At 38.8% G+C, this 16656-nt stretch overlaps 1 protein-coding gene across 1 annotated transcript in view; it reads right to left on the bottom strand.

Moving 5' to 3' along the window:
- The window catches only part of LOC134869485 (adhesion G-protein coupled receptor D2), a 79250-nt gene that overhangs the window by 27550 nt on the left and 35044 nt on the right, over positions 1-16656 (bottom strand). The window contains exons 22-24 of the mRNA XM_063891142.1: positions 13337-13378; positions 9218-9271; positions 5907-6060 (exon numbers count right to left, since the gene is read on the bottom strand). Coding sequence (XP_063747212.1) covers positions 5907-6060; positions 9218-9271; positions 13337-13378 — 250 coding nt within the window. The remainder of the gene's footprint in view (positions 1-5906; positions 6061-9217; positions 9272-13336; positions 13379-16656) is intronic.

Below are 16656 nucleotides of genomic sequence, written 5' to 3'. Positions count from 1 at the left end.
CAATGATTTCCAAAATGTACACACATGCTGGACAAAATAAAAATGTGATATTAATTTAATTTGGGGGTTAAAAAAGATCCTACAGCAAAAAATGTGTCATGGCTTCCTTTAAACCCCCAACAAAACCAATGAACATCAGAACCATCAGCAGCCTACACCCAACACATGCTCAAGATGGTACTTCAGGACCTGACGGTGCCCAGCTCCATTTCCATAAAGCCATTGCGCGGCCCCTTTTAGCTACTATTGCACCTTAAGTAAATCCTGTTTGTGAGGGTCTCTCTGGGTGAAGGAATAAATAAATAAGCAGATAAATAGATGAATAACCCAGAGGAATGGGAGCTCATGCGGCTTGGCCATCCATCATATATCCTATTACCACACATTCAGCAGCACCTGCAGTATGTATAATGCAGTCAACCTCTGTAAGCATATACAAATTCAAGTTCTTTCCTCCTCAATTTGTTATATCTGACAACGCCACAGCTCGTGCCTTGTTGTTAGTTTGAATTATGAATAGATTCTGTTCACCAGACTTTCGTCTGTGCGTGATAGCGTGGCGTTGTTATGCAGAACAGCTGCAGAAAACAAATTCAAGAAGCCTAGAATGCTTTGTAGCCGCTGGGTGAATATGCATAAACAGTTGCGCTTAAAGCCACTTAAGAACAACCAAATGGGTTCAATATTTCATCTTTGGATTTGTTTCTTGTGATGAATCTGAAATGCCAGAATGTAGTACGGGCGCAGCAAACGCAGCTGTTTAAGTGTTTCAAATGTTCACAGATTGTGTGTGAGATTTTTCTCACAACAGTGAGAAATGACGCTTTTATTGACAATGTAAATCTTAATTCCTGTCACAAAGCTCTACTCCTTATTTAGCTATGACACTTGGAACCATAAATATCATTCATAAAATGGAAAGAAGGAAAGCTAGTGAGTAAATACGAACTAACAAATCATTTGCAAGAGGAAAAGTGAGAGTTAAAGAAAAGAAACTAAGCGGGAGAGAGGAAGAAGAATGTAAATACATGGCAAACTTGGAGCACATTTTGACTGTTGCCTGTTTGTTTGGGTATTTACACTGAGGCTACAATCAAGTCCTCAAAGCTTCAGCCCACATGACAAGGGCCCATTTCATGGCCAGAAATCGTCTAAACAGCCAAATCCAAACCTCGATCCACAGTCAAACACAGAACCACACGCATACAAAACCCCCAAGTCATTTCCACTTATTTGGCCATCACCTCCAAATGCAAAATAGAGGCAGGGAAAATGGTCATCTTTAATTTGTACATAGAGAGAGATTGCGGAAGAAGATGAGTTGTAAGGAAGTGATTTCTTTGGGACTTGGCTGAACTTTAAAGCCCTGTTTGGTTTTAGCAGATGTAGAATTAGTGCACATCACTTTGCATCAGCGAGACATTGAACACAAGCTGCTGCTCAGGGGCCAAATACCTCTGTGTCTCAAAGACACACAGGCACACCTTAACTCTAGTGTCTGTGATTCTGCTGTGGTCTTAATGTGATGTCAATTCCCAGAGCAAATTCGTATAACTATTCTTCCTAAAGCATGTTTCATGTCTCCAAATACGAATGGCGGGTTACAAACCATTGAAATCACAAGCAGTTTTATACAAATTAAAAACAATAGAGGGGGGAAAAAAAACCTGCCCGCCTTAAGCTAGCATAATGCATTTAAATTGTGTTTTTTAAATTGACCGGTAAAATAAGTCAGATTTAGTAAACATAGAGTAAACATTTATTGAAATGTTCAAAACAGAATGAGTTTGTCTGAATACAGTCATCCTCTGTTAAGAAAAAACAGCACAATGGGATTATGGGTGTTGCTAACAAAACAAAATATAAACACAATTAATGTTATTGCTGATTATTTTGACCTTTCACCTTGTCTAATGCTTTACAGAAGTGCAATATATGACATTTATTGAACAGCAAGCACTGAGATAAAATTGCTACAAACATGCTGTCATTACACAGAGGGAATATTCCTTCTTAAAATTTTAGGAGCAGGGGATCCTGTTGCATGTCAATGGACTGGACTAAACATGCATGACAAGTGATGGTGTGTATATGGAGGGAGGCAAGGGAGAGTCAACCCCAGGGTGGTGTCAGCGAAAGATCTGTGTGTAATCTGCAGAAGATGCATGCAATAGACCGCCACACCATTTTATCTACAAGGCCCCTAATTGCGAGGGATGCTGAAGAACACATGTTAGGAAGAGAGGAAGGGAAAGGGGAGTCAGATGTCAGCAATGTGCAGGCATATGGTTCCTTACAAGTTGGGTTACGTAAACTGGAAAAGACACAACAAATCAGGTTGGCTATGAAGAACTTGTGAGGACTGCATAATACCGCCCTATGCTGTATCTTTTCATCAATAAAGTCACATCGTTAAAGTTTATGAGAAATTCACATAACATAAAATCTTGCCTTAAATCCCTAACATAAATGTGAGCATTACACTAAGATGAACTTATGACATTAGTGATAAGTGCCATCACCATATAAGAGGATAACATTGGAAATGAAACAGAATGACTTATGCAATTTCAAAAAAGCTAAAACACCACTTACAGTTCGGTCAAAACCTGGATGAACAAACTTGTGCACCCAAAACATGAACCATAAAAGATAGAAAACTGCTTGGCCTCTTTGTTCGTTGAGAAGGAGTCTTTAACAAAGCAAGAACATGATGTGAGGTAACATGAGTGATCCAGCATATTATTCCCGCTTTAAAGGACTCGTGACCTTCAACTCAGCCATTGTGTTGGGCCATCTCATCAGGAATGCACTACTCATGCACATACACAAACACCCACACAACCCTTCCACTTTCAATTCAAATCCACCCACAGTTCTCCCCCTGTTCCTTCATTATGCACTTGTGCTTCTCTTGTGCTCACAGCAAATATGTGCTACTTTGTTCACATTTTCCCCATGTACCCTCAACATAATCCATTGTCTGCCTTGGACATTTTTGCCAACCAACTTAAGTAAACAGAAAGATGGAAACGACATAAGAAGTGGGTGACCTTGTACATGAAAGCTACCACTATCACTTAGGAGATGGTGTGGTTATTGTTAGGAAAAATGTGGCCCATCTGTTTGTTTGTTGTTTGTGCTTGTAAAGGCACCACTTCCCAAAATGAAAGAATCTGCTTGTTCCGTCCCTGACATGGTTTTTCTAGATTTGAGTTTTTTTCTTGACACCATTGTATGAAAACTATTTGATTGAAATTGACAGATAGAGCAAACAAGATCGTTGAGTCTTAGTCTTTTGATCATATTGTAAACAAACTGTATAACAATGTTGTTGTTTGAATAAAAAAAAAACACCTAATGAAACTGTCCACTAGCCCTTCAGAACATTTGGTCAACTGCGGATTCAGCTTTCCCTGCAAGTTTATAAAAATAGCCCAGTATAAAAATGAATATTTATTATTATTTATGATTATATTTGTTTGAGTTGAGTGCAACATGATGATTGGTCGCAGTAAATTGAGAGTGCATGCTTGCCTGTGTGTGCCCTGCCGGAAGATATTACGCATACAGTAGATCTGGTTTGTAGTGTATGAGCATTCAGCCGCCAACCCATTCCCAGCACTCAATCACACGAAGCCCATCGCATTTGCATGTCGTAGCATTGAGTCGGGAGCAGATTGGAGGTGTAGCAAATGGGCTGAATAATTTCATCTGACAATCAATTATTGCTGAAATTGAGTTACATAAAAAACATGATTTCTGCTGCCCAGTTTGATTTGTTAGGTTTCATTGGAGGTTCATTCAGTCCGTGTAAATGTGACGTAGGGACTGATTTAACTACTACACGCTGAGGGAATGAAAGAGACAGTAATAGTGTTGAGGACCATGCAAATCACTTGCAAAGGAAACGTTGTAAATCCCAGACTGGGAAGCTCACAGAGCCGCAACAATGAGCAATAACACATGGCACATACAATTCAAATGAAAACATCATTATTGTGCAAGTCATAAACCATAACCAGTTTAGTATTTAAGATAAAGTTGTTGTGCCCCACTTTATATTTAATTGTTCTGTTTCATTGCCAATAAACGTAACTTTGTATTGACAATGGCGGTGGGGCATAAGTCTGCCTAGTCTTTTCTTTTACTGTCAGTGACACAGTTAATATTATTTCTAGAAACCTCTGCATAGTTATTTTCTCGTTTATTTCAGTCTATATTTCCTCTGTTTTGATCAATTTGTTAAAGTTAACAAAACCTGGTTAAATATAAAAAATTCAGTAAATGCAGGATCAACTAGGCCAGAAGAGCAAGTGACACTAAGAGCGGCTTTAAATTACAGAATGAAATCAGGGGTCGACCTCTCCCTCTTTCGTTCCCTGCTTTGAAACTGGTGTCTCCAATCTTTTTCCACGACCAAATGACTCTTAACTCTGCTGAGTGTAGCATGGGTCAGGCAGCTAGATTGAAGCCAGGGTGTCTGGTTAGTGTTCAGGTTTAACAGGAGATTTCTGATCTCTGATTTCACTCAACAGGCCAGCCGCTACTCTCTGAGTGCCTTTCAGTAATGCTTTGCAGATATACCAGTGGAACAATGGGGGAATATGTGTATAAACTAAGCTAAACTCGATTCAACTGTATTTTCCTTTTAAAGGCTGTTTTCCTCAAAGTTGTCCACATAATGTATATCATAGAATGTTGACTATATTTAAAAACACTTTTTTTTCAAAGAAATAGAACCGACAGCAACATAAACTAACTAAAACCTCCAAAATAACCATTACCATACTTTCACCTTTCAAAGAGATTCAATTATAGAATTATAATTAAGACACAATTTATTGCAATGTTGTCCTATTAGAGTACATTACTGTAAGCTGTAACTAATAAACTGCAAACCAGTGCACATAAAATGTTTAAGCAGAGAATAAATATATAATTTTTGCAAGTGGTATGAATACAAAAAACAAGTCTTTATGAAAACATACTACCTCAAAAAATATGAGAGGACTGTGTCCTTGGAACTCAAATCATTGAGTGGTATTCAAGCAGTAGATGTTTGGCTGAATAAGGTGCAGTTTAGCCATCCACACATTGTGCACACACAGGCCACACATGAACTGTCAACACTTGAACTGTCAATTGAATGAATCAGTGAAAAGGCTTGGCTGCATGCGAGGTACTAAACTGTACAGTGAAAATGAAAAACCTTCACAGCCCAAACGACAGCTCCCAAACTGAAATTATAAAAAGCGAGGCACCAGATGTGACCCTATTAAAAACAGAGTGAGCATTAGGAAGAAAAAGGTAGATAACCAACAAAATAATTCAAATAGCCTGCCATTCTTATATATTCAGATTTCCTCTTGAATTCACATTTTTTGGAAAAAACATGATGGTTGGCCTTTTTTGTTCTTTTTATGTGCTGGAGGACTGGTTGTGCTTTTTGAGAAGCAAGGACAAACGAGAAATTGAAATTATCAATCATTCTTGTGAATTGCTAATATGTTCAGTTCCAAAGATATCTTGTTCAAGTTCTAAACTACCGGAAAAGGAAAGGTAAATTAGAGACAGTAGTAAAATACCTGGAAAAACGAAAAGCCCCAAACTGTAATTACAATTAAAAGTAAGACAGACACATAGAAGAAGTATTTGCTTCCAGTTGTACCTGAGCAATAGGATGATATAGCCAGCAAGACAGATTGCAGAAAATACAAGGGTTCTGTATAATGTTGGATAGAAGTATCATTTGCATGTTATGGTTATAATGGCTTTGTCGTATGCCTTTACCTTCTTTAAATTCCAATGTCAATTATGGACCCTTTAAAGATTTTTTTTAAGCAAATATATTGACTTCAAGCAAGAAAAGCATAGATTTGCATTATGATGGTATGACAACTCACCTCTGGTCCTGTCTTCCTCCTTCCCCAGGCTGGGGGTGTTGCTGCAAGTGTGGGTAGGGGTGGCCTCCTCCTCCTGGCTTGGCGTAGTTCCTAACGGGAAACTGACAGGACGAGAGCTGGTAACTGAGCTGGATGGTCGGGAACTGGCGCAGTTCTGTAAGAAAAGAGACGGCAATATCAGCTACATGGGATCAAAGCAGGGTCTTGCACCTGTTAGAGTAAAACGCCAGTCAATGGACATCTTTTCCGTTAGCTGATAAAGACAAAGAGATCAAGTCCATTCATTCTTTATTTGTAATTATTGGTGATGCTAACTAGTAAGGCACTTACTTAAAAGCAGCCTTATTATTAATACCTGTCTTTGTTGTAGTACGATATGTAAGAACTTTCTAATTGTGTTTTATTTTTAAGTTGCCTCTGGTTACAAATGTGCTCCTGTATTATCTTCTTTATGCCATCAACCCTGCAGAGATTGCTGATGAAAAATTATGAAAATCTGGCAGATTTTCCTGATGGATTAAAGTGCTCATGTCAATTAATTATCATTGCCCCTTTGTCAATAAATTATTATTTTTTTAAAAACAGAGGGATGAGTTCAACATTTAAATTATTTTGCCAAAGTTAAAAAAATTAAGAATGATGAGAAATAGACATGATGGGCTATTGTAGGCTACAGTATTGTCCTTCCCATAATTCCGGGATTAAACCTGAGCAGCTGCTCTATGAATTTGACTCAGAGGCCTCCTTGTTTCACAAAAGCACACGCATCATCCTGCCAGACCAAAATAAACGGCAATCACAGAAAACCCATTTGTTTGCACAGCTCTCAAACAGACTGAGGGGCTTCAACAGGCTCCAGGGCTTCTTGTATTTCATACTGTACATCTATCAGGCAGGAATGCCTCCACACCTGGGGCCTGCCATCCTGGCTGCTTCTGTGTTGTGGAAATCTAGCTTCAGTGAATGTCATACTGTACACATATGAAAAGTGAAAAGAGACACATAAATGCACTGCTATAAGTTGTTAAACGATATCTAAATTCTGTTTAATATATTTTCTAGAGCCACAATACTGACTCCAAACAACTCCTTGCATGCTATATGTTGTCAAAACTTGAATTAAGATCAAAAAAACTAATCCACTTCCAATTTATATCTATATTTCAGTGGTGTCAGGGGCATAGTATTGGGGGGGGGGGGGGTGTTTTTTATTTGGGTCCTGCAACTGACAGCTTTATTTCACAAAGCAATCTGGCTGTGTGTGTACAAGAGGGAGGTCAGGGTGGGTCAGGATACTTGGTATCAAACAGGCAGTCAACGCTGGTCAACGTGTGTGTGTGTGTGTGTGTGTGTGTGTGTGTGTGTGTGTGTGTGTGTGTGTGTGTGTGTGTGTGTGTGTGTGTGTGTGTGTGTGTGTGTGTGTGTGTGTGTGTGTGTGTGTGTGTGTGTGTGTAAACACCCCCTCCCATCCCAGAGGATAAAAAGCTGTGCTTGCGACCCACGTCCATATAAAGGGGCTCCAAATGGAAAGGAAACAAGCTAAAGAGGTTGACAGAAGTGTGGGATTATAGAGCAGAGAGTGTGTGATTAGGTTTGGTAGAATTTATATGAGAGGTCATCAAGGTCAGAGGGGAGTCACATCACTACACCAAAAGCAATATATAGTTCCCACCATATTCAAATTACTTTCATGTTTTGGGCTTGGTCATATAGAACACATTTAATCTGATATCATGTGCCCTGTTTATGATACAGTTAATTGCTCTTATTGTGTCGGCCTGGTGCTTGACCTTCCTTAAAATAATCCCACAGGACCATTATACAGATGTTCAAAGGTCCAACACATCATATGACCTTAGTATGGTTTAGTATACACTGTTTATAATGTTGGTGCTCATGTTTTAAATAGGACAATACAATTTTAAAATGATGTGTTTTGATTTTGGTAAACATTTCTAAATTGCAGTTGAAGTGAATTATCCCTTTGGGTTAACCCTTCAAATGTAGCAAATAATGCAAGATAAAAAAAAACTCTATTTCCGACAAGTGCCATTCGTCTTCAAATGACCCCATATGCAGTAACAGCGCCAAAGCCTCTTTATCCCTCAGCCGGCAAGGCACGATACCCAATCCTATGTTTTACAACAAGGGGATATATAGGGGCATGTGCGGTCATCTAGAGCAAAATGTCTCCTATCTAACCAAAGGACAGGTAGATACAGTATTTCAAGCAGGATTTATGGCACAAAATAGCATTAGCTAAAAACCGTCAGGCGGCGGTGATGGCAAAAAAAACGCATTCTGGTAGCGGAACCCGGCAAGATTGGAAAATTGCCACCACCAGAGGGGAGAGGAAGCAGTAAAAATGACGGTATATGGGGGGGCCTCACTGATAACATGAGCAACCAATATATCAGACTGCACCTGGTGGGAAGGGGTCTCAAGGGGCCCCCCCAAATGACCCACAGACACTCACACTTTAATTTATCTTTTTATTTATTTAATTTCTTCCCTTCCTTACAGTGTCTAGCCCTGAGCTGGGGGGTCAGAAGGAAGTAGGTGCACCCTGATGTTTTTAAAAAACAATCTTCCGTCAGAAATGGTTTCATTCCTATTTCAATGACCTGAAGAGTGTTATGGTGGGGAATATTGGGGGGTACATATGTGAGGGTCAGGGTGCAGTGGGAGGGGCAGGACAAAGCGATGCCGGCCAAAGAGGAGTGGAGTTAACGTGATCACTCATAAGTGACAAGATGCATTTTATGTGCGTGCGTGAGTGTCAGATGGCGGGGGCAAAGGAGATCTATAATTGTCTATGTGTGTGTGTCTGGTGTGTGCCTGTTGGTGTGTGCTAGAGACTATTAAGTACTTTTAAAGTGCTTTCCGTAGCCTACAATATGATCTACCATACACACTCATACACACCCACACACTCACACACAGAGCATCGCATCACCTCAGCCAAACAGCAGCGTCCAACAAGGTATAAATACTTCCCTGACACTTTAATGTCAGGGGACGGCTTGTCCTGGATTAGAAACTTGTAACCCACCGTGGAGCTTGACATTGCTGGGATGAAGGTGCTGCAATAAGCAGGGTGAGGAAGGGGGAGAGCTATTAAGGAGGGTCTATGTTTGATGTATAAGGGCATCTAACATGGACTGTCTCCTAGTGAGAGGCTACCAGATGTACAGTGTTGTGTATTGGCCAGCTTTCATTGGCAAGGAACATTTCACAGGAACAGTGTGTTACAGACACTCTAACACAAACTCACACACACTCTTAAACCCAGAAATTATAAGATGACATACTGAAAAATTAAGCGCTTTTCTCCTCTCCTTGATCCTGTTGACCGTGCTCCGAACCTGAAAGAAAAGCGAAAGAGAGAGAAAGAAAGAGTTAATTGTGTCTGACATGGTGTTCAATAAAACACACTTACAATGAGCAGCCAAAGGGTAAAATGTAGAAAGAAAAAGAGTATGTGTAAATTATAAAATTAGGAGCGTTATTTTAATGTAATCTACAGCAGTTGGGGAGGTGTGTGTGTGTGTGTGTGTGTGTGTGTGTGTGTGTGTGTGTGTGTGTGTGTGTGTGTGTGTGTGTGTGTGTGTGTGTGTGTGTGTGTGTGTGTGTGTGTGTGGCTGAGAGAAAGAGGTTGTTCCATTATGTCACAGTGGCTAATGGGACTTGAAAGTGACACATAGAGCAGGCAAACTAAGGAGACGACTTCAAGCTATCATCTGTCAGCATAGAGCGCCGGGACCAACAAATGGAGCTATTGGAGGAGAAGGGACCGCCCTAGCAGAACAGATTACATTTTTACACTTCGGATGAAACAGTGTACAGCATGCCTTCATTTGACACACAATACCAGACAAGCATTTCATAGATTTTAGAGAACAGTCTACCTGTACACAATTTCAATAACTATTTTGTCTTAACTTACCCCCAACCTTAGTATGTTATTTCATAATTATTTACTGAACTCCTTGATTTGTTTTTTACATTTTTACTATATATATTTGTTTCAATACTTTCTGAAATGTCAAAATAAAATAAACAATGCATGATTTTGAAATACTGTGACAATTACAAAGACAGAAGGACACTTGCTAGATGAGACCAGTAATAATTCATATAACCTTTGACTACATTTAAATTACATTTATCAAAACATGTTTAAATTAATCAATGTAATTTGTAACTTAAACTATCAAAGTTTTTAAAGACAAATGACAACTCTGTTTATTAATATCAGCTGACATTTCATGTAAATATTGTGTAATTAATGGGACAGGATACTAGAAAATAATCCAGAGTTCACATTTTTCTAGAATGTTTATTGAATAAAACTGTGCATTAATTCCAAAATGAAAAAATATTATTCAAAACCAGGACTAAATCTAAAATGAAAATAAAGGTTATTTATATCTTGTTACACGGCAACAGTTATGAATGAATGCAATTTCCTGTTAGAATGTGATATTAATTAGAAATACAATTTAATAGGTCTACTTATGTTTTAATTAAACAATTGCAAAAAAAAATTATTCATTTACAATTGAAAGCTTCCTATTATTGTTATAGTAAACAAAATATCACAATACTGTACGCCAGCAGGACTCAGTGTGATAGAAGCAGTTCAGTTAAGTAGGATGAAGTCTTTTTTGAAAAGCATCTGGCACTTATGAGATCGGTGTGTGTGTGTGTGTGTGTGTGTGTGTGTGTGTGTGTGTGTGTGTGTGTGTGTGTGTGTGTGTGTGTGTGTGTGTGTGTGTGTGTGTGTGTGTGTGTACATTGTCAGCGTTCACTGTAAATTTGTAGCGGATGGGCACTCATCACCACAGCCCGTCCCAGCCGTCCAGCCCAGCCCACCACGTTAGTGAATATGCATTATGGCTTATGGCTTCATTAAGTAGCAGCGTGTTATAAATTATGACACCGCACTGAACACACACAGTCTCAGAGACAGCACGTGTATACAGAGGATGTTTTGCATACGCACCAACGTTGAAGGGCCACATAATGAAGAGAGCCCAAGACTTGTGACAGGACAGAATCAACAGCACCGGCATCATGTTTCCAAAACCCTCCTATTATTTCTGACAAGATCCGCAGGAGGCCTTCAACGCGGTGCAGATGTTGGATAGACACCGTCTTTACACAATTTAATCGGGGAAAGTAAGTCCAAGGGATTCCATTGATATCAAAAGCAGCCAGCATGCTGAGGCAATTACATGACACAACTTAATTAATCATTTGACAATGAGGGGAAGGGCATTGTTTTAGATGATTGTTAAGTGTTTAAGGGGTTTTGCGCACACTCAAGGTTTTGCAATGATGCAAAGCATGGTTCCCCATGTAAATGGGCGCAAAGCGATTACCATATGAAAGCAGCACGCCCAACAACACCTGCCGACATCCTTGGAGCTGATGGAAATAAAAGGTCATCAAAGCATAGAATTACAAGGTGACCACCAAGGAAAAGCTAATTGCAATGAATAATGGAAAGCTATTGTACGGTAATTAGCAAAGTAAAAGGCTGCATTTTAGGGTAATAGCAGCAAACGCAATGTGTCTTCGCTATTGGTAATTATTGAGCGTGGAAACGAACCTCATGAATGGAGCCTGTTTAGATGATCTTAGATGCAGTTGTTAATTTTACACTTTTTTAGCATATCAAAGTAAAATTTCCTCACACTAAGATGGATAAAGAATATGTTTTCTATCCAGTTAACAACCAACAGCAACTTCGCAAAGTTTTTCTTCACTCCATGGATGTATGTGTGTGATAATGTAATTTAATGATGTGTTACCATCTACCACCATCAATTCAGGATTTTTAAAAATAAGCAAATATTTCCATTTGAGTCTCAAACCTGAGGTCAGCTGTGCTCTGTCTCACATGTTAGAACAGTTAAGGACAAAAGAGAAATGCAGTTTGAAGGAAAATAGAAAGGAGCATCTAAGAAAAGGCGGTGAGAAGAAATAATCATTTCTGAATTACTGATATTTTTTCTGCAATAACAAAGAAATGCGGACCTTTTGAAATCTGCAACATGTACATGAGCAGCACCCAGGGTCAAGGGCAACATGAGTGTAAGTAATGAATTCCCAAGCAATAAAAAAAGCTACTCAAGCAAGATTGAGGGTGTAGATTTATTTTAAAGCACCAAGGGTCAGTCTTCCCTGTCTATGCATGTTCGCTGCATCGCCTATGACTCAGGGACAGCTTTTCAAACTCTGGAGAACATATGGGTGAAGCAAAGGAGAAAATGTGAACAAACAGTGTGCATTTTTAAGGAACCTGCGACCAGGGTTTTTCATTCATTACATAACTGCACAATAGTTGTTTAATGATATGACAATAAACCTTTTGAATTTGAATTGAGAAAAAAGGAGGAACTAATTGAATACTGACCATTGTATTTGCAGAGCTGCATAATATATAACTATGTTACACAGCTATTTAAAAAGCTGCTCTATGAAGGTGATGATGACCTTTCACATTAAGTCAGAGCAACAAGAATAGGTTATTATCGTGTCCACCAAAGATTGTATGTTTTGCTCAAATGGTAGCTTTATAACAAACTTCTGCTATTATTATATCCTTTGTCAGACATTTCAGAGATTATTATCATATCAGGTCGAGTTTGGAGTTGTGCTTGAGTGAAAAAAATGAAAATCATTTCTAGATTTCCTCTTTTAACTAAAGTTTGGAATGGAAAGTCGACCTCAAGTAAAAAGTGAAAATAAAAGTGCTGTATTTTTAAAAGGCTCAGATGCAATATCACATATGGAATTCTAAACAAAACTCTATTTACATAGACCAAGAGCCACATTTGACCAAGAGGGATTTTCATGACTTGAGTCTCATCCATTAAATTGTACCCCTCTGTCTTTCGTCTCGCCACTCAACCAAACCCTCCACCCCTACACAGCTAAGGCGCATCTAAATGGTAATAAAGCGGCATCTCAATACAATATGTCCTCCTTTATAGCATATTGTTGATTGCATATTTTTTCGTTTTTTGTCCTATGGTTACTGCTTGGGGCCCTCCAAAGCCCTGGCCAGCAGCTTTGTCAGGATGCTAAATGGAGGGCCGTGAGTTTAAAAACTTAAAGAGGCAGTGAAATATTAGCCAATGTGGGTGAGGAATGAGTGGCTGAGAAGCGCGGCGTGTCAGTGTTTAATGGTCGGACTCGGATGCATATAAGTTAGTCCAAGCATGAAGGGCAGTGGGACGCTCGCATGGAAACGATGTCCCCTCCCCTCCTTCCCATCCCTCCTCCCATCCACAGACGCGTTCACACACATACACACTCGTACTGTCACACCCCACCCACACAGCTTTTAAGCAAGGAGCCCATCAGAAACTTGTCATTTCTCTCATTCACTCCGACAGCCTTGAGACACAATGCAGACTTACCTCTGTGTTGTACACCCCATATATCAGGAAGATGAACAGGCCCTGCAAACACAGACAAAGAAAGAGCGAGAAGAAGAAAGAGAGAGAGAGAAAGAAAGAGAGAGAGAAAGAGAGAGAGGAGGACAAAGTTGTTACAGTTGTTTTCTCTCTTATCCTCTAGTAAAACACAAAAGATAAAAAGTAATGAGTTGAGCAACATGTACGATTAAGCTTGATCTCTACTGTTTTCTGCCAACATGGAGCTGAAGTGACAGTAAAGTAATGACAGAAGAAGAAAGACTTGAAAAACTTCAAATTGGGCCACCTCCGCAATGCTCAGCTTGTGTTGCTTTTGTGTACATGTATGAGCTACTCAATTCAGCCCCCAGTCATCAAAGGCTCAAACCCAAGGTTCAACAAAGCTATATTGAAATCGTTAGTGCCTGTTTGCACTCTGTGTTCTTAGACACTCAAATACACATATAGATGATTGCCCATTAACAAACACAGGTAAAGGATTTTCAAGCTCACACATGTATACATACCCAGACAAAGTAAATGCATTGAAAACAGATGATTCCGATACAGCTACAAATGACAAAGAAAAAAAGAAAGTATGAACAGAAAACCCTGTTAAATAGTACACACACACAAAGGTACAAAAAGAGAGCAACTCAGGCCAGACGAGACTATCAAGAGAAAACACTGGAGGAAAGCGGAGAAAGAGAGAGACAGAGGGAGCATAATGAAAAAAATGACACATAAAAGAAGATATTTCATTTTCACAAAATTCCACGGCTTGTACCCATGGTCAAAGAATGCCATGCCCTTGGATGCATAAAGGCTGCACTTTTGGTCACAGAAAAACAGCTATTTTTCATTCCAATCTATTGAATGTACAAGCTGTGCATTCGCCTTCAAGCAATAATGTAATACTGTTGCCTCAATGGAAACAGTGAAAACAACATTCTCAGAGCAACGATTGAACCATGTCACAAAAGATGTACCGAGAAAAATAAAAAGGCAGGTAAAAACCTATAAATTTCAAGGCTGACTGATACAGTACATTCTTTGACTAGCCAACAATCCCTACACAGGTCTAGCTAACACAAAAAAAACGTTTCAAAGTACATTTCTCTCCGCTTTCACCGCTCAGAGTGTGTCTGTGTTGCTTCATCTTTAAACAAAGGTGAGGACACATCCTGAGGACAGGCAGACACAACCTGGTCAACGCATCAATCAAGTCAGGTTTGGAGTATCCAATTTTTGCCAGAGGGAGATCTCGATGCATCACCATTGACAACATGATTTGGGGCCCATTCAGAGTGACAGGCCGACGATAGCAACAGTGACGACCTCTAGCCCAAGCTACTGCCCATTCACCTCCTACCGGCTGCTCTCCTGTCCTCCAGGGACTGAATTGCCCTGTCTGTCGGGCGACATTTTGGGACATCCATCCTCTTTAAACTGACAATTCTGCCAGTCTCTGACATGTTGAAGACAACAGGCATAACAAGGGATCTCACGCTTAGACCTGTGACCATATCTTTATACTTACTTTCTATTTTACATTACAAAATGAGATTAAAACACAGCACTGTAATGAGGAAGTTCACACACACTCAGGCAGCTATTTGGAGTTCAGTATCGTGACCTTGTCTTTGAAAAACACTTTGACATAGACAGGAGGGGCAAGGATAAATGCTCTCGACATTCTGATTGGTGTATTCTCCCTCGTATAGCAGATGTACTGGTGAAAAACAAACAAACAAAAACTAAGCAAAACAGAACACCAATCACTATCACAATTGTTTCAATTTCCAAATGTTAACTTAATTCTCCACTGTAACAATGTAATTTTTAATGTTGAGTCATATAAAGACCACTGACCATCAGTATTAATTGTAAATACAAGTACTTCATTTAACAATTAAAAGCCACATAAATATATTACAAACAAAGTTTTAGAAAAGGCATTGGTAAAAATGCAGTGCTACAAATGTAAGGTGACGGTTTTCCCTTGGGTTTAAATAATGGTGTAAGACCACTGCAAGGTAAAATATGATTTTTATTTTTGTTTTTATTTATGCAAATAAATCACAATCCTTTATGTTCATTGACAAAATTAAATTAAAACAAGCACATGTTGTATAGGGTTTATCGTAACATACTGTTGTTGTCGAATACTCTTTTCACACACAAAAATGGGCACACACACTCATTCACACACACTTTAAACATAAGCACCCACGTACAATAATAGACAGTGGGTGGTTAATTTGCAACACATACCCTATTGTATTGCATTAGAATTGCAATTTCCAACTTATTGTTGCAATTTGATTATCATGTTTTTGATCATTACTCTTATTTGTAATTAATCTTTTGTTGTGTAGTGAACAAAGTGGGGAGAACATACTGTGCACATTAGGAAAAATGATCTATTAAAATATAATTGAGTTAAAAATAAGTGGCAGCACAACAATAATGATGGATTGTTTAAAATGTTAATTCATTAATATTCCCACTAAAAACAAACAGAGATAAAAATGGGGCACGTTATTTAAATGCATGTGTGCTTTTCTAAATCCAGTCAGTTTCTTTTGAACTCCGCAGCAAATGCTACAAATTTATGCAAAGAAAGAATGCAATTGCTTTCAAAGTATTGCCATACTGTACATCAAACAGGGAAGCATAAATTAATTAGCATCGAGCTAATTAGGGAACAATTGTATGTTTAAAAAGTTAAAGCCAACAAACACTGTGTTTGCCCGAAAACATTATTACCCCAGAGTTATGTATTATGCTGCAGAGTGAGACAGAAAATAGCATTTGTTTAAAGGAGAAACAGACAGAACAAATAGTCATAGAGATCAATTTACCTAAAAGACCTGTAAGTCAATTCATTTAATGTGGTTATACACTTATACCGTTTACTCCCAGCTGTTTGTAATATTAACAACATTTTTTTAGAAGTTTAGCAAGTTATTCCTCTGCTGTCTTTGTTTCTAAAAGCATCAACCAGGTGCCTTAAATGTTTGAGGCGAACCACCAAACACTACAGTTAGTCCATTATAAGCTTTATCTCAGGGTTTGGTTAAATTAGTCCACTTAAGAGCCTCAATGTATGTGAAAGGAATAAAAGGATTTCTTCCCTTAAATGTCAAAAAGTAAAGATATATGGCAAATAATGAGGTTCTTACATCCAGTCTAATGAGATCAACATCTCCTGTATTACCAGGTAAAATGCAGTTGAAATTACCATTAAAAGTTAAGTGAACCAGTTGCCAGAAAGAAGAACATATTGAAAGCCTTTCACTTATTTACTCATTTAAAGTAAT

Source organism: Eleginops maclovinus, chromosome 9 (assembly GCF_036324505.1).
Source record: "Eleginops maclovinus isolate JMC-PN-2008 ecotype Puerto Natales chromosome 9, JC_Emac_rtc_rv5, whole genome shotgun sequence".
Taxonomy (NCBI): domain Eukaryota; kingdom Metazoa; phylum Chordata; class Actinopteri; order Perciformes; family Eleginopidae; genus Eleginops; species Eleginops maclovinus.
The sequence above is the reverse complement of the archived record's forward strand: the minus strand, read 5'-3'. Positions and strand labels throughout refer to the sequence as shown.